General features: G+C 35.4%; 1 protein-coding gene across 1 annotated transcript in view; it reads left to right on the top strand.

Annotated features, from left to right (window-relative positions):
- LOC118187747 (uncharacterized) overlaps positions 1 to 24,790 on the top strand; it is a 143,758-nt gene that overhangs the window by 57,304 nt on the left and 61,664 nt on the right. The window contains exons 4-6 of the mRNA XM_035358025.2: positions 3,826 to 3,966; positions 13,481 to 13,558; positions 21,501 to 21,605. Coding sequence (XP_035213916.1) covers positions 3,826 to 3,966; positions 13,481 to 13,558; positions 21,501 to 21,605 — 324 coding nt within the window. The remainder of the gene's footprint in view (positions 1 to 3,825; positions 3,967 to 13,480; positions 13,559 to 21,500; positions 21,606 to 24,790) is intronic.

Genomic DNA, 24,790 nt, shown 5'->3' with positions numbered 1-24,790 from the left:
CTCTCGTGCGAGAAAAATTGATCGAGATGTTTCATGTTAAAGTTGGAGATTATGTTCATGTGCCATACACAAATTGAAGAGCACAGTGGCACATAACCAACACGTAACATTACTTCCATAAATTAAAAATTAACAATATTTCTAAATTAATGAGTTTTTGTCTGATTATTATATAATACTTCTAAAATAGTAAACCTTTATGTGAATCTTAATAACGTATTTTTAACCTTTAAGGAATGATACAATACCTTTGTGAAAATGATTTTGGTATAGCAATTGTAACAAAATTATGAACTAATAATAAATTATGAACTTTAATACAACACATTATTAGAATTTAAGTATGTCAATGAATGACATTTATGGGGAAAATCAACCTTGAATTATTCTAATTTATTTGTTAACCGGCCCATCAAGACAAGTTGGAAATGACGTCAATATCCCAAATTTTGAAATTAAATATTTTCAGTTTTTATTGTTTGGTTGTGAAACGTTTCGTGTTTTGTTTTCGATAATGAATATTAAATTTTCCTAAATATAAATATAGGATTGTATTAAAAGTTCGATTTAGTGATTTCTATAAAATAGAATTTTTTTAATTTAAATATGTTACTACATGGAAATTTGCGTCATTATAACATTGTTTTAATTGTAGTTACATGTCTGCTACCAGCCCTTGCAGTAGTAAAAGGCCGGGAAATGTCTTTAGTTATCATGCCATGTAGATCTGTGTTTATTGATTTTACTTCTTGAAATAAAAATAATCCTTTAAAATGCGTCATGATACAGACTTTTACATTATTATTTTCATTTCTGTTTTAGATCATAAATATTTAAAGCGTAGGGGACTGTGGTTTCTATAATCTGTTTTTTTAAAATATGAACTTTAAGGTTGTTTTGGCCGCCCTGTTTGATTCTTAACAGGGAAATAACAGTGGCGGTCGGCTCACTTAATTTTTTTCCTCATGAAGACTGACTCGTCTCAAATGACGTGGAGAAAATAAATCCTGTACTCTAATGACAACAGGGGTGACAATAGCAAATCGTAAGGGTTGTCAACAGTCTTGAAGTGCCTACTTTAAAGTAATAGACAGTAGTTGAATGCTTGCCTTCTTTATTTAGAAAATTAATGAAGCCTGGATTAAATACCAGCCCTATTACGCACTCTAAGGGCTTTGTGATCAAATTAATTTTCTCAGGAAATAACACAAAATTTTTTAAACCTTCTAAAGCATCAATTTCGTGTTTTGTGAATTAAACCGATCAGCACGCATTGTAGTCATCCTTCATCAGGACGAAGAATTTGCTACATCTATCGACAATGTAGACATAGGATCGCATAAATCACTACCGATTACTTCTTCCGAATTAGTTAGTTATTTTTCTTCCTGAGGCTGAATAGAAACAAGCGTTTTACAAAAATCGAAATTCCTCCCAGAAAAAGTCTTTTATATATTTTTTTCAGTTAATATTTTGTTTCTGATTTCACACAGAGACTTTGAATTGACATGCTATGTTCTTTAAAACCAAAGTCTGAAAATACCTTTAAAAGTTTCATCTCTACTAACGAGATTTCTCATCTGCCAAGAATATTCGTTAAACCCTAGCGACAAGATAACACATCCTGGACGCAAAGTTTTCTTCTACGTTATTGCAGTATGTCTAACGACTTTTTTATTAAATTTTCAACCGCACTCCAGTCCATATTATATCCTTTTCTCAAGCTTACAGAAGGATAAAGGCGCGTTATTGCTGCAATGTATGTGTTAAAAGCAAGGCTTCCTTCGTGAAGAATTACTTTTCAAAACAACCTGTGATACTGGTTATTAGCTAAATGAGTTGAGTTCGCCTTTATATTAAGAATTTGCTGTGAATGCAGCATTACTTGTGCGATCACAGCACCTCTGTAAACTTTTTATGACAGTTTGTGTAAAAGTTTCAAGCTGCATCTGGTTGGAGCAACTTTTCAGGTGTGATTCTTCATTGGTCAGAGTTTCAGACAGAACTCTTTTAAAAATGGGTAGTTTGCTGCCAGGTAGTCTGTAGCGCTTTATGGTGGTAGTAAAAGAAACACTTTACAGTTCTGGAAGTTTCCACAAAAATACTCGTACAGCTCTTCTCAGTATCACAGAGCACAGTAAGTAGTTACACTTCAAACTACTAAGGACGTTAAACAAAGTGCAATGCAAAACCCATCAAAAAAGGCAGAATACTCCGAACTCACGCTGAACTAAGCAACTGAGAAACTGATGCTTTCGGTCTTATATAGTTTCTCCCTGTAGTACCATCTAGTTATCGAAATTACTGAAAAGCATATACGATTGAAGTTATGCATAGGGGCCGGATACAGTTACAGGTACACATAGGGATCAATTACAGTTAGTTATTCAGTTACAGTAGAAATTATACTTTTACAGGGACTGCACCAAAATGACGCCAAATGATCGTCAAGTTTGACGACTTTCCGCGATTCTTCGCGAAATTTCGCGACTGAAATTAGTTTCCAAAATCGTCGTTAGTCTGCCGATATCTCGCCAGTTTAGCGAGACAGCCATTTATTTGCCTCATAGACTTGCTGCTGTAACCTTTTTTTTTTCTGGTAGAGCCTCATTCTCTGCAGACCTTTCATTATACATTTTGAAAAATTCGTAACAGTATATTTTCTGTATGTGATAAAAAAACTAATAAATTAAAGAATGAGAAAAGTTGTCATTATTTAATCTGAAGTTTTCTCCCACTTCGAAAGTTTTCTTTGAAGATTCAAAAGCTTTTTTAGTTTGTTTAGTTTAAGTAAACTATTATTTGTTACATCAACGTACTAGAATTATTTAGGATAAAGGTCAGTCTGATATTTTAATTTTTAGCGAATTAAATTTTAATATTTGCGTTGGAAAGTGTAATTAACAGAAATTTCTTGCAGACTCTTTTGATTTCAGATCGAAAATAAAAGTAAATCTATATTTATTATTATTCATGTATATTTTGATAAACATTTAATGAACTAAATTTCAAATTTGGTTAAAAAATTTAATTTCTTCAAAAATTTTTTATTTTGTCAAAAAAATGTAAAGTAATAAAATAAAAAATAAAAAAAAATTATAATTATTTTCTTGCAAATATATGTATTTTTCTGTATATGTTCATATAATTATTTGCTTATAAATATATGTATTTTTCTGTATATGTCGAAGATAATTTAAAGACTAAGAGAAAGAGAAAAAATATTATTTATTCTCAAATTTTTTCCCCACCTGAAAACTTTTTCTGGAGATTCGCAACAATTTTATACTTTATTTAATTGTATAAGTTAATTATTTAAATGTTATATCAACAAATCATAACTATTTAGAATAAAGGTCAATTTGAAGTTTTACTATATAGCCGTTAATAGTTTCAGTTAGAAAGTTAAATAATAGACATTTCTTGCAGAATATTTAGATTTCACATCAAAGATAAATATAAATTAAAATTTTTCCTTCGTGTTATCATTATTAATTATGTATATTTTGGTAAGTTTTCAACAAATAAAATTAAAATTTGGCTAAAAATTTAGTTATTAGATAAAATTCCGCGTCTTCAGCTTCTTTAAGTCGAGTATTTAAAGAAGCCCGCACAAAGCCGCCTTGAGACGCTGTATTCAGACGCATTAAGGGGTAAAGTGTTAGGCAAAGTACAATTCTAAATTTTTGTATCAATCCAAGTTACATTAGTTTTATTTTTTAAAGTTGTATGTATTTCAATTACATATTCCTTCGAAAAAATTTTAACTTCATGATATGTTTTTACAAAGTATGATGATATTATATTTTTGTCCTTTCGTTACAGATGAAACAACTACAACGAAAATTGTTGAGAGAGTTTTAGATGATATATTAACTGAAATTCAAAAAAAGGAGGAAGATCGCTGCATTCATTCAGATGAACAGGAAGACTGCGAAATTATCGAGGACTACGACATGTTGGAAAGTAAGTCCTTTGTAATAAGGCAATAAGCAAATATTACACCAAATCAAGTTTTCTCTTTAATAAAGTCTTAAATTTGTAAAATAAAATAGATAGGTCATATGATTTGCTAAGGTCACAGTAGAAAGCCATCTTAATATTTTATTACATGAAACAAAGTGTATTTCAGTTAAAAAATTAACAGTACATCAGACATTTTACCAAGACTTAATATTCTTAAAATCATGTAATCCTTTAGTGATACAAAGAATATCAGTGAGACTCTTATCAAACTGCTGTATCGTGGATCTAATTAGAATAATGTAACAATTTCAGTTCAGGCACACATATCTTGTGACGAAATCTTCCGGCACTGTTTTGGCTAGCTCAGCTAGTCTGGTTCTAGCTTGTCTTACTAAACGCGGTTAGATAAAGTCATGTGATATCACCAGTCCACTGTACAAATCTAAGTATTTTTTCCTTCTCTCAAAACGCTATACACAATAAATAACGAAAGACTTCTCCTCCTTGTATAATCAATGTTGTTTAAAGCAATAAACACAATATATTAATTTACCATTTTTAAAATCTCTTACTTTTGAAGCATCAGTGCTTTTTCTTTTTTTAAAGATGAAAGTATTTAGTCGTCTCAACAAATATATTTTGATTTTTAATGTCAGTTTAAAGTTTTTTCCAAAGGTCTTGAATTTAAAGCGGTGCTTTAAAAGTAAGCTTTAAAAAGAAGCAAGTTAAATTGCTCTAAAAAGACTTCTAAATTTTTCTTAAATATCTTCTCACGTTTCACTATGAAAATAAATTTCTTTTTTAGCTAAAAATAATGACTATTTCCCTTTTCCGGTTTTTTAACTTTGCAGAAAATATATGCGATGAGAATGTTTAACAAAATCTTTCATATTTTAGTGTTGAGAAATCTTTCATAAAATTCTTGTCATAATTATACAAAAATCTTTTAATTGAAAGTTGGTCTGTAGCGTCAATATTATTTTGATTCTTTATCGTATCGAACGAAAATTGGCGCCGTGTGGTTCAAGTATATTTTTCACTGATTATAACTTATCAATCAGGTGCTTGAGTCATCCGATCTCTGTCTAGCCTACGCCTTATCCATTATGTAGCCTTTAGTTTATACCGGTTGGTCGTAAATATATGCTTCCAGTTACAAAAATATTTAACTGACGCCAATATTCAAATTTTGACATTTAAAAATAAAATAAATAAATAAAAAACTAATTTTGTAACAATTGCGAAACTTCCTTCCGATACTTTACGATCCCTGAGTTCCTCTAGTTACATTTAATAAAAATTTATTCTCATTATAAAAAATGAAACATATAAAGTTTAATTCCTGTAAAATGAGGGAGCTATGTGATTTCATTACTTGGGACCTTTGACGTCTTTTTCGTCTTGCTTTAAGAGTTTGATTAAAACATATGTTAGAATAACTCGTGGTCCATTTCATGTTTGACATTTTATGTGTGTGATTTATGTGTGTCTGATATTTTTTAATTTATCATAACGTGTGTACGAGCCAAGGTCATCCACGAAGGCATCATTTTCCTTTGACAGATACTAGTTCCCCTATGCTTCCCCATATTAAAATAACTTACCTAATCCAGCCCCCCCCCCGCGAGAGAATTTTGCACAAGCAAGTTAGAATATTTTGCTAAAGTACATTATTATCATGATTTTTATCCTTTTAAATGTCATTCACTGATATTCTTTTTTCATGTATTAATATGTAACATTCTATATTTTATAATTTTGTTACAAATAGTATATTGAAAGAATTTTTACAAAAGTAATTTTAAAGTTTTCTAAAACTAAAAATGCGTTATTCTTTTTTAAATTCTATACTTTAAAATAGTGATCCAATAATTATACTTTATTAAGCTGAACATTGTTTCATTTTTAATTTATGCAAATAATGTTTTAGTGTCCAGATGGGTTAACTTTTACCTGTATACTGGAGTAGCAGGAAACTACACAGAAGAAAGGTTCAAACTCTTTATTAACTCTTTAAAATTTACACTGCGTCAACTCGACGTTAACAAACTTCGCCTCTACATGGGCGGTAACTGAAAAGATGGTAATTGAAAATCAAAAGTTGAAATGTTTAAAAGAGCTAAACTAACCTACAGGGTTCAGCGAGCTATCGAACTTCGACCCCCTCTATAACTAGTGGCAGGAGATAATTGCATTTAAGCCACTTTCAACGAGCAATCAGAAATTGTACCTACGGTAGAGACGGCTGCTCGAGCCCAACTCTCCCACTTCCCTTCTAAAACCTCGACATTTAAATTTTCCTCCTCAAAGCAGAATTCGCATTCACGTCACCCGCGCTACCAAATGTAACTATTCTGGAACTGATAATTAGGGAAATGAAGGCTTATAGGAAAGTCTGAACTAAAATTTTAATTATTAGTTAAAATATATATAAATTCCTACAGTTGCCGACGCCAGAATTTAGCAGACTTCGATAAAGGTCCTTAAAGACCTGTTACAAACTGTTAAACTCTAGAAACGCAGACATGAGCCCCGTTTACATACAAGAACTAAACTTTGATATAAATTACAATACAAATAATTTGTTTTCCGCTCCATCTTTTCGTTGTAGACTCCATAGTTCTTGCTCATTACGGTACTGAAACTTGTCCTGGAAGGAATAACTATGAATACATGTTTCTGAACATGCAGTAAAGAACACTTTACGTTTACAAGCATTGAACTTTTTCTCGAGTTTCTAAATCTTTAGATTTTAGTGTAATTTTCTTAAGTTTACCGAACATTGCGGTTTTTTTAGGGACACAAGTTTTCGTCCACCTTCATGCTTAATTTTAACTTAGTCCCATTCTGGCTTTTTTGAAACATGCAAGCTTACGCTCAGAAACGAATGATTTAATTTGACTAAAATTTCCTGTATTCACGATTTTCTTTCAGTAACTTTTAAACGTATTTCGAAACTTTTCACACTACATAATTATTCTAATTTCTTTAGAATTCAATATGCATTTACAGTTACTTTATATTAGCGCAATAGATATTTTCAGATTATACAATCACATACTTCTAGCAAATTAGAGGATAAAATGAGAGAAAAAAATATTACTCGACCTCTTTCTTCTCGCCAAAATGGTGAACTTAAAACAAATTTTCATAAAACATTTGTGTTTTGTTGACTAGTAATTCATCATGCGTTTATTGCAGAACTGATTCCATTTAGGTTTGCCCACACTTGCAATCCGAATTCGCTGTTTTCGCTCCAGTGGCTGGGGTCTATCCCTTCCTTTTTTCTCATCTATACATCCGCATTTTGAACTGGACTGTTGGGGGCTCCTGTTTTCTTCGTTTATTAGCCGGAACGTTGATCCTTGGAACATGCATCGCAGAAGACTGTTGAATAGACATTATTGGTTGCTTCGGGCCGTGTTGAGAGCCTCGGGCAACAGCAGGTCTCTTTATTCTGCATAGAGGTGGTCTTGTCGATCTTTCAGTTAACCGCGGCTTCGCTCTCTTCTGGTGTAGTCTGCTGCGAGACCTTGTCCTCGCAACGGCCATCCTTGTTCTTGGCTGGGGCTTTTCTTCTGGCAGACACGTATTCTTAACTTTCTTCTACGCTGGAGCTTCCATCTGTCTTGGCGTTCTTTTCTGGGGCATACTTCGAGTTGATTCCGGCCTTATCTCATGGGTTATTCTCTTTTTCACAGGGGGTAGAAGCCCGGCTGGGATCGAAACCGCAGTTGTTATTGTAGCCTCTTCTGTCTCGGAAGCCTGCAAAAAACTATTTAATATAGTAAAATCTGTTCTGTCGTAGTATTTCTTTAACTGATCTGGACTGGCCTTTATTCTTTCGCCTGAATCTGAAGTAATATAAATGACTGCCCCGACGATCTGTTGTACAATATAAGAAAGGACCTTCAAACCTATGTGCAGTCTTCGATACAAAATTTTCTGGAGCACTAGACAGGGTGAATTTTCTTTTTAGAACCTTATCCCACACTTTGAAATCTGCTTCGCGGCGTTTGCTGTCATAATAGACTTTTTTTCGATGTGTTGCTATATCTTAATTTTTTCAGCGCTTCATCAATTAGTTTTTGGATGTTCGCCTGCTTATCGAGTGGGGTCAAAATCTTCTTACCCAGAAATAATTCAGCGGGCGTTTTTCCTGTCGTGTCATGCTTGGCAGCTCTTAAAGCGTATGCCAGTTCGTCGATGCAGCTATCCCAGCGCTTGTGGTAGTTTTTAACATAGCTTCTAATTATTTTAACTAAAGTCTTATTCACTCTTTCCGCGATGTTAGATTCTGGTCTGTAAGGGACCATTTTCACATGTCGTATGTCCAGCACTTTACATATATCCTCAAAAATTTGACTTTCAAACTGCCTACCATTATCAGATATTACTTTTAACGGTGCACCGTATTTTAAGATATACCTATGCAAAAACGCATCTGAGACTAATTTAGCCGATGCTCGCTTTAACGGAATTATTCCATTTAGAGAAGTGGTCATCAATTACTAAAATATATCGATTTTTATTTGACTCACTTTGGGGAAAAGGGCCCAGAAGATCTATTCCCAGAATTTCATTACAAAAAAAACGCGAGAATTCTATTTAGGTATCCGGCTGGGGGATAATTAACTTAGTTAATTAGCTAACATAATTTAAAGGACCTGACATACGCAGTTATTACTTTCTGTAGTTGTGAAAAGTACACTGCCTCGCGTACTGTACGCGCCGTTTTCCTTACCCCGAGGTGACCAGTTCGGGATGTCATGCAACTCTTGCAGAATGCTCAGCCGTAGTGCGGCTGGGAAGACTGGCCTATATTCGAAGAAGTTTTCATTCGTAGACCTAGTAAAAAACAATAAATTATCTAGAATCTGGTAATTTTGGGCTCTGTTTCTAATTGCAGAAAGGTCCGGATGTTCGAAGTTATCTGGGCTGAAAATCTTGTTTATTCGCCAATTTTGAGACTTTACGGCTAATTCGAATAATTCTTGCAGCGTTTGCGGATTCCGGACTTCCACAAAGTCTTGAACGGAGGGTAATAATTTCAATAATTTTATTGTCAGGTTTTCTACCGTATAGCATATTCACTAGCTTGACCTTTCGTAGGATAACTTCGGTTAGTTCTTCAATCCTGCGTTGATAGAAGCTGTATAATTCGGCTTCAAGCTTGGCACGATCTTTAACTATCGGGAACGCTTTTAGGAGTGTCCTTTGAAATTGTTGAAGGTATAGGTGAGTGATCGAACTTCGCTAAGTAGGAATTTCCCAATTTATTTCCACCAAGCTTCCGCCTGTCTTCGGAGAGCACTTCAAGCAATATCTACTTTCTGCCTTTCCGGTACCGGATAAAATTGGAATTGCGTCTCGAGGGCTTCCAAAAATAAGGTTACGAAGATCTTGCCATCAAATACCACTGCTGGTTTAATTGCTGCCCTCATCGTCTGTATTAGGAAGCCAAATCCATCTGACGGGGAGGTCACCATTGGGTCTACCACTTCTGAGCCTTATGAAAATACTTCTTCGTTGGCCATTTTCTTTCTGGTTCGTATAAATTCGGGCGCCAAATGTAGTGTCCAGGTGGGTTAACTTCTACCTGTGTACTGGAGTAGCAGGAAACTACACAGAAGAAGGGTTCAAACCCTTTATTAACTCTTTAAAATTTACACTGCGTCAACTCGACGCTAACAAACTTCGCCTCTACTTGGGCATTAGTTCACACTTTTTTTAATTAATATATAAATGGAAGCATTTCGCTCTGCGTTATGTGCACAACTCCGGAGCATAATATCAAGCTTTAAAATTAAATATCTCTGTTAGTTTTCGTTGAACGAGAGTCAAAACGTTTTTTTAAATCTTTTTTTAATGCGTATGACCGTTTATTAAATACAAATACAGGGATTGGGGAGCATGTAATGAGTTATATTTTGAAAGTTTTACAAAATTGAAATTTCCAGTTAAAATTATTATAACATGAATACTTTTCGTGTTTAAAGCATTTTTAATGTTTGAAGTCTTAAGTTGTTGACAGTTGTGAAAATGAAGTTAAAAAAAATCGTGAAAATAAAGACAGTTGTGAGAAAGTCTTTACCTGTCCTTTATTCTCACAACTGTCAGTCATAAGTATATACTTTCAAGTCAAGAAATGTTTCATACGGCTCAGGCCCACCAACTGCCGAGCAGTAAACACTGAACACTTTTATTTCAATCCGAGGTTCGAATCCCATGAGTGGGCTGGCTGCATGGGCGTTTTCGGGTTTTTCCCCATGTGTAAAGTATATATGAGACAGTACCCCTTAAAATGCCCTCCACGAACACATCCCTCCCTTTTTCGCAGCTAGCCCTCGAGGCTTTTCCGCAATCACATAAACCAAACCAGACCTTTGTTAAGAATGTATTGGTTTTGGTTTGGTTTATTTGATTAGGCAAAACACATGAATGCTTTCTGCCTAAGGGAGAGATAACTTCTTGGAGGATTTTCTAGAGGAAACTAGTTCGTATACACATTACACATGGGAAAAACCACGAAATCGCCCATGCAGCAATTGCAGGAGAAATGACAATAAAGATCTAAATCATAATAACTACTTAAATTAACATAAAGAAACCTTACAAATTAAATGCAAACACGTACGACTCTCGTGCGAGAAAAATTGATCGAGATGTTTCATGTTAAAGTTGGAGATTATGTTCATGTGCCATACACAAATTGAAGAGCACAGTGGCACATAACCAACACGTAACATTACTTCCATAAATTAAAAATTAACAATATTTCTAAATTAATGAGTTTTTGTCTGATTATTATATAATACTTCTAAAATAGTAAACCTTTATGTGAATCTTAATAACGTATTTTTAACCTTTAAGGAATGATACAATACCTTTGTGAAAATGATTTTGGTATAGCAATTGTAACAAAATTATGAACTAATAATAAATTATGAACTTTAATACAACACATTATTAGAATTTAAGTATGTCAATGAATGACATTTATGGGGAAAATCAACCTTGAATTATTCTAATTTATTTGTTAACCGGCCCATCAAGACAAGTTGGAAATGACGTCAATATCCCAAATTTTGAAATTAAATATTTTCAGTTTTTATTGTTTGGTTGTGAAACGTTTCGTGTTTTGTTTTCGATAATGAATATTAAATTTTCCTAAATATAAATATAGGATTGTATTAAAAGTTCGATTTAGTGATTTCTATAAAATAGAATTTTTTTAATTTAAATATGTTACTACATGGAAATTTGCGTCATTATAACATTGTTTTAATTGTAGTTACATGTCTGCTACCAGCCCTTGCAGTAGTAAAAGGCCGGGAAATGTCTTTAGTTATCATGCCATGTAGATCTGTGTTTATTGATTTTACTTCTTGAAATAAAAATAATCCTTTAAAATGCGTCATGATACAGACTTTTACATTATTATTTTCATTTCTGTTTTAGATCATAAATATTTAAAGCGTAGGGGACTGTGGTTTCTATAATCTGTTTTTTTAAAATATGAACTTTAAGGTTGTTTTGGCCGCCCTGTTTGATTCTTAACAGGGAAATAACAGTGGCGGTCGGCTCACTTAATTTTTTTCCTCATGAAGACTGACTCGTCTCAAATGACGTGGAGAAAATAAATCCTGTACTCTAATGACAACAGGGGTGACAATAGCAAATCGTAAGGGTTGTCAACAGTCTTGAAGTGCCTACTTTAAAGTAATAGACAGTAGTTGAATGCTTGCCTTCTTTATTTAGAAAATTAATGAAGCCTGGATTAAATACCAGCCCTATTACGCACTCTAAGGGCTTTGTGATCAAATTAATTTTCTCAGGAAATAACACAAAATTTTTTAAACCTTCTAAAGCATCAATTTCGTGTTTTGTGAATTAAACCGATCAGCACGCATTGTAGTCATCCTTCATCAGGACGAAGAATTTGCTACATCTATCGACAATGTAGACATAGGATCGCATAAATCACTACCGATTACTTCTTCCGAATTAGTTAGTTATTTTTCTTCCTAAGGCTGAATAAAAACAAGTGTTTTACAAAAATCGAAATTCCTTCCAGAAAAAGTCTTTTATATTTTTGCGTGCATACGGGTTCGTTACGAAATGAATGCACAAGTTCGATTAAAAATGAACAACAATTTTATATTATCACAAGAAATATGCTTAAATTTTCTCAAATTATTGTGCAGAATTACAATATCGCACAGTAGTTCTCTTGTAAAAACTCAAACGTTCAATAGAACTTAATTCAAAACAGCTGAAGAAAGATAATCCGCGAATTCCCTACAGTCAACAAGAGCAGTTTTCTAAACAACAACAAACTAAGTAACTAACTATTACGAACTGAGAGATATTCCTCCTTTTATAAGATCTTAAAATCGCGCGCGAGAATTTTCTAGTACTTTCTCGAAATCAAAAAGAGATATTTATTAAATGTTAAATGCACGCGCTCTTGTATTTTCAATTTTCCGGCTTAGCTTTCTTTTAATATTCGTCACGCGTTGCACTGCTCGGGAAATAAAACCATTTAATTTATAATTGAACTAACATTAGCTTTTTAAATACCAAATTCGTAACAATATATTTTTTTCAGTTATTATTTTGTTTCTGATTTCACACAGAGACTTTGAATTTACATACTATGTTCTTTAAAACCAAAGTCTGAAAATACCTTTAAAAGTTTCATCTCTACTAACGAGATTTCTCATCTGCCAAGAATATTCGTTAATCCCTAGCGACAAGATAACACATCCTGGACGCAAAGTTTTCTTCTACGTTATTGCAGTATGTCTAACGACTTTTTTATTAAATTTTCAACCGCACTCCAGTCCATATTATATCCTTTTCTCAAAACTTACAGAAGGATAAAGGCGCGCTATTGCTGCAATGAATGTGTTAAAAGCAGGGCTTCCCTCGGGAAGAATTACTCTTGAAAACAACCTGTGATACTGGTTATTAACTAAATGAGTTCGCCTTTATATTAAGAACTTGCTGTGAATGCAGCATTACATACATTGTGCCATCCTTTGGTTAACGCCAAAAATTGCCTTAAAAAGTGCGTTTTAAAAAAAGTAAAGCCTTAAATTTATTTTATTTAAAGCCTTAAAAAAGTGCGTTGCTCATCGTGTTTTGCTAAATAATCAACAAAAAGGGGAAAGTTCAAGACCGCTTTATGATAAAACACAGCCTTCGAAATGCTTTAAATATTGATAGTTTTGCTGTTTCTCTTTATGAGTTCTAAGCATTTAAAATTTATGTGTCTAATATTTGACCAGTGGCCGAGTGATGACCGCTGAACATTGGGAGTTGGGCCCGGACTCGATCCCAGGCGAACGGGACAGCTGCTTACTTAAGTTTTAATGGTATTACTTCATGTGTAACTCAAATCCGAGGCAGTTTCACCTTGGAAAGTCCTCCGCGAAAGCATTCTTCACCTTAACAGCTATCGTGAGCTTTACCGTATTCAGTTAATCTAATCTCATATTTCTTATTTCAGGCCCTCCCGTAGAACCTATTCCAGGCATCAATGAAGGACTAAACACCCCCAATATTGGAGGCTATGAATCAAATAATGGTAGGTGTTTACTTATAATGATTTAAATTTTTTCTGAAGCAACTTACCTCAAGAGAGCATGTGCCTTGTAAAGCAAATTCTTTCATTAGAGGATTATTAATTTATAATATTCATATTATAAATGGTGTACGTCATATTGGCTTTGCATTTTATGTGAAGAATACTGAAATTTCGGAACAACAGTCTTCCTCAAAAGGAACTGTAAGTATTGAGTGTAAGTTGATTAGTATCTTATGCTAATCAGCCGGTTATTATAATTTTGGTCTTTACTCTTCTCTTTTCCGTATTCCTCACCAGAATGCAGCTGATGTTTGATTATATTTAAGCTTAGGGTTTTGAATCTGAGAGAAAGAGAGCTTCTAGCAATCGCGTTTGTAGTTAGTATATTTTTGCCTGCGCTGCTAAAAATATGTTGTTGTTTTGACTAATCTCACTTTTCTGACAGCAGCATAAGAACAAGCGCACGAAATTCATCGTAACAAGGAATGCAAGACTACGCCTAAAAATATGTATTCCGACTTTAGCGTTCTCGCTAGCCAATGCTTTAAACTGCGCGCCGGTAAACTATTCTGAGCTAACTTGTATAACTTTTGTCGAGTCTTATATTTGCCTTGAAATGTTCGTTTCCTGTCCTCATCTTATATTGCTAAATAAACTAAAAAAAAAAAGAGTAAGATGAATATCATTTTGTGATGCAAAACGTTCTTCGAATTCTTTAAAGATTGGTAATATTTGTATTTCTCGCCACGAGTTCAATGCCTTTAAAATTTCTCTGCGTTGCATGCGTTTGGACCAGTGGCTGAGAGACGACCGCTGGACACTGGGAGGTCGACCCGTATTCTATCTCAGGCGAACGGAATGGCTGCATGGTTAACTTTCGTGTTATTTGCCATGTGTAACGCGAATGTTTGACCAACGGCTGAATGACGACTGCTGAACACTATGGAGCTCGACCCGAATTGAATTCCTGGAGCATGTATTAACTGCATGGTCATGTATTGACTGCATGGTTAGTTTCCATGGTATTTTCCATATCTGCATATTCTGAGACTAAATGGAAACATAGGGGTCATAGCTATCATAATGACGTTTACCCCAGAACTTTCTCACATATATTTTTGCGTGGGTTTTTTTTTCCCTAAGTTTTCATAATCTCATTGAATTTGCGTCCTCTTTCATGTCAAAGGTCTGAGATTATCTTTAAAAGCAGCACTGGTCTGAAAAGAATTACTATTGGAAACAACCTGTTATATAGGTTCTTAGCTGGTTATTAGCTGAATGAATGGATTATTTCTTTATGGTAAGAACTTGTTGTGAAGTCAACATAACATACATTGTGCCGTCATTCTGCCTGCAGAAAAATTGCCTTAAAAAGTTCGTTTTCCGCGGTCAAACTCACTCATCCTATTTTTCTAAATAAATGAATAAAAATGGCAAGTAGGAGGCGGTTCTATGACGCAACACAGACTTCGAATATTTTTAATACTCGTAATAATTGTATTTCTCTTTATGAGTTCCAAGCGTTAAAAATGTTTCAGTCTAATGCGTTACTAGTGGCCGACTGATGCCTGCTGAGCGCTCTACCGTGACCTTCGAGAGGGAGAAGGCCATGACACTCGTCGAACAAGTCAGAGATGAGTCATGCTTTCCGTCCATCGTTTTTCCACCATTAGTTTTGTAACTACCACGAGGCATGTGTACGTTTTTGTAAAATCTAAATTTGTCAATATGATTTGTTGTTTAGTGCTGACTTTGTTAATATTGTAACAATGCCTGACCATTGTTGTGTACCTAAGTGCAATTCTAATTATGCTGGAACTGAAAATTACGTGAGTGTGCACAAATTTCCAACGGATGAAGCAAAAAAGCAGCTTTGGCGCCGTAAGATTCCTCGCGCGAATTTCATACCATATAAACGAAGTGTTGTTTGTGAAAAACATTTTCGCGAAGATATGATTGTGCGTGAAGATGTATTCACGGATAAAAATGGGGCGATTTTAAGAATTCCAAGAAAACGTTTAATGTTAAAAGACGATGCATATCCATGCGTATTTAACGGCTGTGATGTGGAGTTAAATGTATCAATGAAGGAACAGCAAGCTTTAATATATATAGCTGGTTATTGTGTACATTTTTTTAAACTGCAGTCTGTAATCTGAAAAGAAAAGATATTGAGTTTGGATAATTTATTAATTGAAGGGGGAGATTATGATAATCTTCCATTATCTCAAACGACAGAAACTAAAGATAAGTGCGCATATTTAGATATGGTAAGTAGAGGTGGTTTTAAGAAATCGTCCATACTACTTTTTAATATTATAATCCATAGTTGTTGCATATTTAGAAAACTTATATCAAAGAAATATGAAAAACATTTTCAAAAATACCGAAATCAGCATTCAGTCATTATTTCACTTTTTAAAATATTTATAAGTAATAGTGGGCTACTTGGTAATGAAATATGTCAGTCTTGCAACTGTGATTTCTTTAATATTGTCATCAAAATGCTAAATACATTTGCAAACATTTGTTTAAACAATTATACAAAAGTATTAGAAGATAGTAAGTTTTCTGCTTCAAATGAACGAAAACCAAAGAAATTTAAAAATAATTAAGTATTTTTATTTTCTTAATTGTAAAATACAGTTTTATTAATTTTCTTAGCCTTTTGCGGCGCGCTATACGTTAACGTCGGAATTTCAACAAAAAAAGTTGTATGCAGTCTATTTCGTTCTAAAGGAGTATACAGGTAAAATTTTGTAAAAATTGCACTTACCGTTTTAATTCTGTGGGTGTTCCATGAGGTGGAACACATGGTGGTTCCATGAGGTGGAACACTGCGCTGCCAGAGCTTTTAAAAGTGCGACTAAGCGAGCATTGCAGTGAAGCACGAAAATGAGTAGAAGCGTTTGTATAAGAATGAAAAACTCTGTATTATGGCTGTATACATGGTTTCCTGGATATACACGATATTCTTGAATATATACGGATAAATGAGGTAAATATCTATATACACAAGTCCTATATACAAAAATATTTACAAATTTTCGGAAAGAGTTAGACCTCTCCGCGCCATTTATGGAAAATTAATAATAAAAAAATTAACTACGATTAATATTAACAATAAAGAAAAACAAGCCTATAATATATACATACACGAAAAATATCTACACAATTATTGAAAATAAATGGGAATGAGACTAAAATGCGACAGCAAAAAATTCGCGCAGGTCTAAATAAAGATGTGTCAAGCTACTAATAAAATTCCCGCCTAAAAACTACTCCCAAAAAATTCGAGATGCCAATATTAAGGCTTTCATACCACAAAACACACCTCACCCCTCACCCCTCAATACTGCTTTGTTTGAATTCATTCCCCCCGCCCAAAGCAATGGAAACAGAAAACGTAAACAACGGATGTTCTCTCCTAAGCACAGATGTTCTGATTCGTAACAGCATGAGATCGCTAAAGGCTCAGTGTTCCAGCTAATGGAACACCCAGGTTTATTCAATGATTCTGCGTATGGTTTTTGTCTGAAAGATTAAAAAAAATATAGAACAGATAATTTGGAGTTCAGCCAGCAAAATTAATCCTAAATTTTTTTCCAAATAAAATTTTTATATCATTAAAAAATAGAGAATATTACTTGAAAAAAAGTGGATTTTAATAAAACAAAATAAATGAAAATTCTTTGTCTCTTTGTGATATGCTGCTATCTACTGTTTAAAAAGAAAAGTTCAAAGTATATTATAAAGGCATTTTTATCTATTTACGGTTGAATTTAAAGGTTTCAGAAGCGATTCAATTTGGGTGTTCCATGTAGTGGAACACTGAGCCGTAAAGGGTTAAAGTATTTGTAACTCCAAGCACTGCATAGTTTATGCCATTTAAAAGATAAGTTATATGTATTTGCTAAGGTATGACCATAGTATAAATATGAATGTTTGAATTTAGAGTTTTTACTATTAAAGTACACTGGTGTGCAAAAATTAAGGACGAAGTCGAAAAATTAGCATATCAGCTGAACGAAGAGGCAGAGCGGACAGAAAGATCAATCAGGAGATTAAGTAAGGTGATGTACGGTAGCACATGCGCAGATATGCAGGTAGACGTAATGGGGGAGTGTCTGAGTAGTATAAAGCATGTTGTCGGTGTAAGATCAGTATTTCTGGCAAAGAGATTGCACGCCGTATAGCAGTTAAAATCACATCGAGTTGCTGCCTCAGCGAGAAATGGCGAATAATCAATCTGTTAGACGACATCTGGATGCTTTTACCCGAGGTCGAATCATTGGGAAGTTGGAGGAAGGCCGCAGTGTGACAAATGTGGCTGCAGAGTTCGGAATTGCTCACAGCATCGTTTCACGACTTTGGAGACAATTTCAAACTACAGGAACAGCTATCCGGGGGTTTAGTAGTGGTCGTCCACGAGGAACCACACCCGCAGATGACCGGTATATTGCCTTACAGGCCAGAAGAAACAGGCGGCAGACAGCAGGAGAAATCGCTAGACACACGACAGAGGCGACTGGACGACCGATATCGCGTTTTACCGTGGCCAGAAGACTGACTGCACGGTGGTGGTCTGTTTGCACGACGCCCTGTACGGTGTGTACCTCTAACGCCTGCCCATCGGAGAAGGCGTTCTCTGTGGTGCCGGGAACACCTGAATTGGAGAGACAATGAATGGGGACGAGTACTCTTTACAGATGAGAGCAGATTCAGTTTGAGTAGCGATTCTCATCGCATACTCATCTGGAGAGAGCGGGGAAGCCGCAATCATCCCTCGAACATCATTGAAAGGGACAGGTATGGAGGTGGCAGTGTTCTCGTTTGGGGAGGCATCATGCTTGGTAGTCGTACAGACCTTCACATCTTCGACGCAGGTTCAGTCAACGGGACTCGTTATTGTAACGAGATTCTTCTTCCATATGTGCGTCTTTTTAGAGGCGCTATGGGTCCGCAGTTCCTTTTCATGAACGACAATGCACCATGTCATCGCACAGTAGCTGCGGAACAGCTCTTAGAGAGTGAGGATATTGAAAGTATGGATTGGCCGGCACGATCTCCAGATCTCAATCCCATCGAGCATGTATGGGATTTTCTAGGCAGACGCTTGGCAGCTCGTACCTTACCACCAGTAACGATTCCGGATCTTCGATTGGCGCTGCAAGACGAATGGGCAGCAATGCCTCAACAACTTATTGACACTCTCATTCTCAGCATGAGCAGACGCTGTGAAACCTGCCTAGCAGTCAGGGGAGATCATATCCCCTATTAAAGACCGGATGTTTCTTGCTGGACACCCATCACAGGGATGTTTCGGCCTTCAGTCGCATTTCGCTCCATGCTACTTTTTCAATAAAGCTTCTTTTTATCCCTCTGATTTCTCTTTTAGTAAGTGTTGCTTACATTACTCATGTCCTTACGTATTGGGGATCTTACGGCATTAAATGTGTTGATTTGGAAAGCTTTTGTACAAAGTTGTATCGTCCTTAATTTTTGCACACCAGTGTATATTGTTTCCATTGCTTAATTTTTGTATATATTTGTGATAGCAGGAAAATTCATGATAAATGGGGTAAAATAAGTTTCATTGTATTCTATTTCGTGAAGAGTCTTTAATGCATGTGGCATGCTACTGTGTATATTCAAAGATTTTCTTCTAATTGATTGCAGTATATACGAAAAAGTTTACTGATTTTAGAAAATGTATTTTTTGAATGAAATTTTCATGATTATTTCAAAGAATAGAATATGTTAAGGTATGATAGAAAGAGCAGATGCTAAGGTGGTGTATTTAAATATGGCAAAGCACACTAGGGCTATCTGCCTAAGGGGAGGGATGCCTTCGTGGAGGACTTTCTAAGGGAAACTGGCTCGTATACACGTTACACATGGGGAAAACCACGAAAACACCCATGCAGCCAGACCGTTCGCGGGATTCGAACCTCGGACCGAACTACCAGTGTTCAGCGACTTTACCGCTCGGCCGCTGGTGGGCTGCAGATGCTAAGGAAACACTATAAATAACAATAAATATGAATGTTTGATTATATGATTTTTGTTATTATATAAGTATAACTTTAGCTTTGTTGCTTAATTTGATATATGTCATAATAAGGAAACAATAAATAAAAAAAAGGTTTTGACATGCTGTTTAATGAAGAGCAGATTTTAATGCACATAGTAAGTTATTGTGCATATTATTGAAAGCTCTTCATGTAACATGCAAAGAAAGGTTAATAATTTTAAAAAGCATATAAATGATTACACGTAATTCGTATTATCCTAAAATTTGGAAGCTAAAATATGTATATGCACCTGCATATGATTGAAAGAAATGGTGTTAAGAAACATCAGCATTACTACTAAATATTGTAATCCATAATTATTGCAATTTTAATCATATATTATTTAAAAAACATTAAATTTTACATTAAATGTAAATTGCAGCTCTGTTATTTTTCTCTTGGAATTTGTAATAGAGCTCTTGGTATGAATACGAATGTTGCAATTTATGTTTTTTAATTATTACATTTGAATACATGCCATTTTCATTGTTAATTTTTGTACATGTTTGTGATAGCAATAAAATTCATGATAAATGAAAAAAAACTTTTTGTTGTGTGCTCTTTAATGAAGAGCAGATTTAAATGTGCAGTTCTTACTATTATTCAAATCATTTCTGCGCAGTATCCAAGGGAAAGTGTCCAAAGGAATGTTATTGATTTGAAAAAATGAATAAAACGGCCGTGAGAATCTGTCTTTGTTTAGAACAAGTATATGTATATATTTACTTATGATCAAAAGAAATGATGTTAAAAATAATCAGCATTGCTACTACTTATTGTACTTTTAACAGCTTGCTATTTAAAAAACACTAAATGGTTTTTAATTTAATTGGAAATAGTAGTTCTGTTACTTTTTTCTGGTAAAATTCAAACATCGTATAATTTATGTGTTTTTAAAATATTGCCAGTTGTGTATGTTGTTTGTTAGTTTATCTCATTTCAAATATGAATGTTGGAAGGCTTTTTTGTTATAAGATTTAGGCATGTTTCTTGTATGAAATATTTTTATCACATTTATTAGCTAATTTATATAGTATTTCATTACGTTGGAGATATAGAAATTGGTGGTTATATATTTTGCTCTGAAACGCGAATAAATTAATACTTGAGCCTAGGTAAAATATTAATTATTATCTTAAGAACCCCTTTCCAGTTTATCATGACAATGGCAACTTTCAATCAGCGTTTAAATTTTTATAAAATGATCGTTTGTTCTTCGGCTCTTTCAGTTATATTTATGCACAAAGTTAATTAAAATATCTGTAAAAAGGCCTAAAAAGTGAAAATAACGTATATAAAGCCTCCTTTATTTCACTATTTTAATTAACTAAGTAACATGATAAAATATTTCCGAAGAAAATTTAAAAATCCAGATGACTTTCCGACGATAACATTGGACGTTGGTGTATTTAATTATGGCAAAGCACACTAGGGCTATCTGCCTAAGGGGAGAGATGCCTTCGTGGAGGACTTTCTAAGGGGAACTGGCTCGTATACACGTTACACATGGGGAAAAACACGTAAACGCCCATGCAGCCAGCCCGTTCGCGGGATTCGAACCTCGGACCGAACTACCAGTGTTCAGCGACTTTACCGCTCGGCCGCTGGTGGGCCCTAACATCGGACGGAAAGCTCCGCCATGTTTATAAAGTGTTATGGCCTTCTCCCTCTCGAAGGTCACGGCTCTACCCGGGGCTCGATCCCAGACAAAGGGCATTGCTGCGTGGTTGGTTATAGTGGTATTCCCATGTGTAACGCGAACACGAGTCAGTTCCCTTTGGAAAGTCCTCCTTTGCCGTAGGTTAGTCAGACTACCCTCATAAGCTTTTCCATATTGAATTAACCTAACTTTCCATTTATAATTCCAGGATCAACAGCTTATCTCGTATATTACGAATGGGATGAGCCGAAGAACATGGCCATTCCTCACATTCAGCAAGTACCAGTGAATATGTTATACCAATCAAATTATGGTAAGTGTTGTTTATGTTAATTTTTAGATTTTGCTAAAACAACTTATTTTAAGAGAATATGTGTCAGCTAAAAAACATTCTTTCATAAGTGTGTTATTAATCAATAAATATTCATATTATGAATGTTCTACGCCATACTGACATTTCATTTCATCTGAAGGATACGGAAATATCAAGCATCAATTAAATTTTGCGGAAAAGAAATATTACTAATATTGTTCAAAACGGTAATACTTTGCAGGGTAAGAAAAACCTATCTTTAGGAAAGAATTCGTTTCTAAAAGTAATTTGTAAAGTGGGCATCCTTAAGTAATGCCGAATTCTTCTACACTGTGGGGAAGACAGTTCCCTGTATCTCTCTTTCTACTGGACCGATTGACGAAATTAAAATTGCATTTTTCATGCCTCGAAAGCGTGACTTAGTATAGTATGTATTAGACTTATATATAAAAATATTCTAATATAGGTATTTTGACAGAAAATCGGACATTTTCTGAAATGAAATGCCAAGTATTTTCCCTATTTCGATTCTAATGCTCAAATTATGCCAAACTGCCACGTTTTGTAAAAATCGCACGAGTACTTTCTAAAAAATTAGCTAAAATTTCAAAATTTTAGCTTCGCAATATTAATTGAGGATCTACTCTTAAGTCTCAATCTCATTATGTTTCGGCTATCCGGGACTTGACGTCAAAAGGAACAATTCTCAGAACCCGCACAATTCCAGGAAATCCACGTAGCTAGGTTACCATTTTCCCTTACTACAAAGACTTGAACGGCAAACACTAATCGATTATCGCTTAGTTTGGGATCACGTGAGGCTTCAGAAGCAGAACTTTCATCTGACTGGTTGTCTCTACCTGGGACTGAGGTCCAGTCGAGTCATTTTTCGCTGAGGTTTGAAAATCCTGCGTAGCCGCAACATTGTTTCCGTAGCTAGGCGGGACTTCGCTTCAGGTTGGGCTCTTTTTTCTAAGAATCCTCCCGTTTAAACCAGTGCTACCAGAATCTCTTTTCTCAGAAAAGTCCCGTTTAGCAGGGACTTTTCTTAGCAATTTACCTAATTTTCGCCGCTGGTGTCAATTACAAAGAATGTTTACCACTGCAATCAATATTTACCGTATAAGGCCATTCGCGGTAGTGAAATTATTTTAAGGTGTAAGAACACCTCGCCCGAAGGCGCAACACGAGTCCATAGTAGTGCAATCTGTCTAAGGTGTTATCAGTCTGTGGCAAAGTCAAGTAGGAGAGTCACATACGAAAAATAAGTTCTGAGTTCAGAGTGACATGAAATACCTCCCTGCTGCTCTAATTTTTTCTATGGGTCCAACAATTGTACTTAATTTCCTGATTTTTTTGTCTTGCAGCCATGACACTGCTCATCTGGTGGAGGTTTGAGTCTGGCTTTTACTCTATCGTTGTAGGCTGTAACTCGGCACTTTCTTTTCGGCTATTTCCCTATTTTGGATGAGCTTTGGAAAGTCTTCTGCTGTGAGCTCTGGTTCCCTCGTTTTTTGTACGAACTTCATTCTCTCAAAACGCTTCTTGTACGCCTCACATCCCCTGTAAGAGCTTACATGCCATTGCTTGCAAAAACGGCAGGCCGGCTTCTCGTCTTCCTTCAGCGGCCAAACCTTGCTCCTGTGCGACTGTCCACATTTACAGCATCGTTCAGCGTTGGTGCAGATTTGCTGGGAGTGGCCATACTCCTGGCACCGATAACATTGTAAGGGTCATTTTTTCGGCGCAAATTTCTCTATTCTGATGTTTAATCCGAACATATTATTTAGCTGGTGGATTGAATAACCCGCCGCTGTTTTCTCCAGTTCAACATAGAATATCGGTATTTTCTCGAAAGTCATTCTTCTTGCTTTTCCGGAATTGCTTTACCTTCGTAGCTGGGAATTTCCTCTTTTGTAGGTCTTTCAGGATTGCATCTTCGTTAACAGTGCTAGGAAGGTTTTTAATCACTACCCTCAATGGCTTTTCGCTCTGAAGTTGAAAGGAATGATCAAATGACACGCCGGGCAGCTTCCGGGAAACCAAAGCTTTTGGGTTCCTGGGGAAGTATGGTTGCAAAGCTGAAACTTAAAGGAACTGACGGAAGGGCACCACCAGGAATGGAGCCTGCGGCTTAATTTGACTCAACACGGGAAAACTTACCCGGCCCGGACACAGGAAGTATTGACAGATTAAGAGCTCTTTCTTGATTCTGTGGGTGTTGTGCATGGCCGTTCTTAGTTGGTGGAGTGATTTGAAAGGAATGAAATGGAATTTTCTTCTCTTGTAGTATTTTCGTCATCGTCCTGTAATCATCAACTGTTCTTACGTTCTCATAGATGGATCGGACTTTCATTTCTGCCCCGAATTCACATCTGCAGAATTTTACAAAAACGTTCATGTACTTTCAACCAATCCGTGGCTTCCTGCTGCATCACAATAGGTGGGGACGTTTCTTCTCTTGGGCTCCACCTTCCATGGTAGCTTCTGTGTTTTCTAATGCTTGAAATCTGTTTTCTTTTGATATTTCCATTGGCTCGTCATTCTGAATGATTCTTGCGGTTTTCTTTGCTTCCTTTTCTTTTTCCCTATTTCCTCTCTGCTCGCTCGGCACTGCTCATTTTTTGTCGACTGTTGCTCTCGCTCATCGACATACTCTCAGTTCGGAGGCTGCTCTCTTGAGAACTGCGCATTTAGTTGATAAAACGTTTTTTCCTTCATTCCTAATTTTTCGGACGTTTTGGCTTCTCAAGTTAGATCGCTATCTTGGATAAGGGTTGTTTGAGACTTGGTGAATTGAAAGGAGGTTTTGGATCGCTTTGGTAAGAATTCTATCTTTTGTTTCTTGATGCATTACCGTGCCAACGCAGCCCGTTAGCAGCTTAGGTTATGGAAACGGATGTAACGCGATTAAAGAGGCTACGTGAGTATTACCCAGGACTAGATGATTACACAATTAGAGACAAACTAATGCAGGAGTTAGACGCCCTTAAACAAAACAATTGCCCTGAAAATGATGCTAGGCTAAAAGATTTAAGCGAGCATATTGCTAGTATTACTGGAAAAGGATAATAAAGAAAAAACGGAAGGAGATTCACAAGCCCCAAACTCATCCCAAAAAATGGAAAAGGGAAATGTTTTAACTAGAAACGCAAGCGGCAAAAAACGTAAAAAGCAATCCACCG

Source organism: Stegodyphus dumicola, chromosome X2 (genome assembly GCF_044657685.1).
Source record: "Stegodyphus dumicola isolate Sdum_Otavi_A_Nest chromosome X2, ASM4465768v1".
NCBI classification, from domain to species: Eukaryota; Metazoa; Arthropoda; class Arachnida; order Araneae; family Eresidae; genus Stegodyphus; species Stegodyphus dumicola.
The sequence above is the reverse complement of the archived record's forward strand: the minus strand, read 5'-3'. Positions and strand labels throughout refer to the sequence as shown.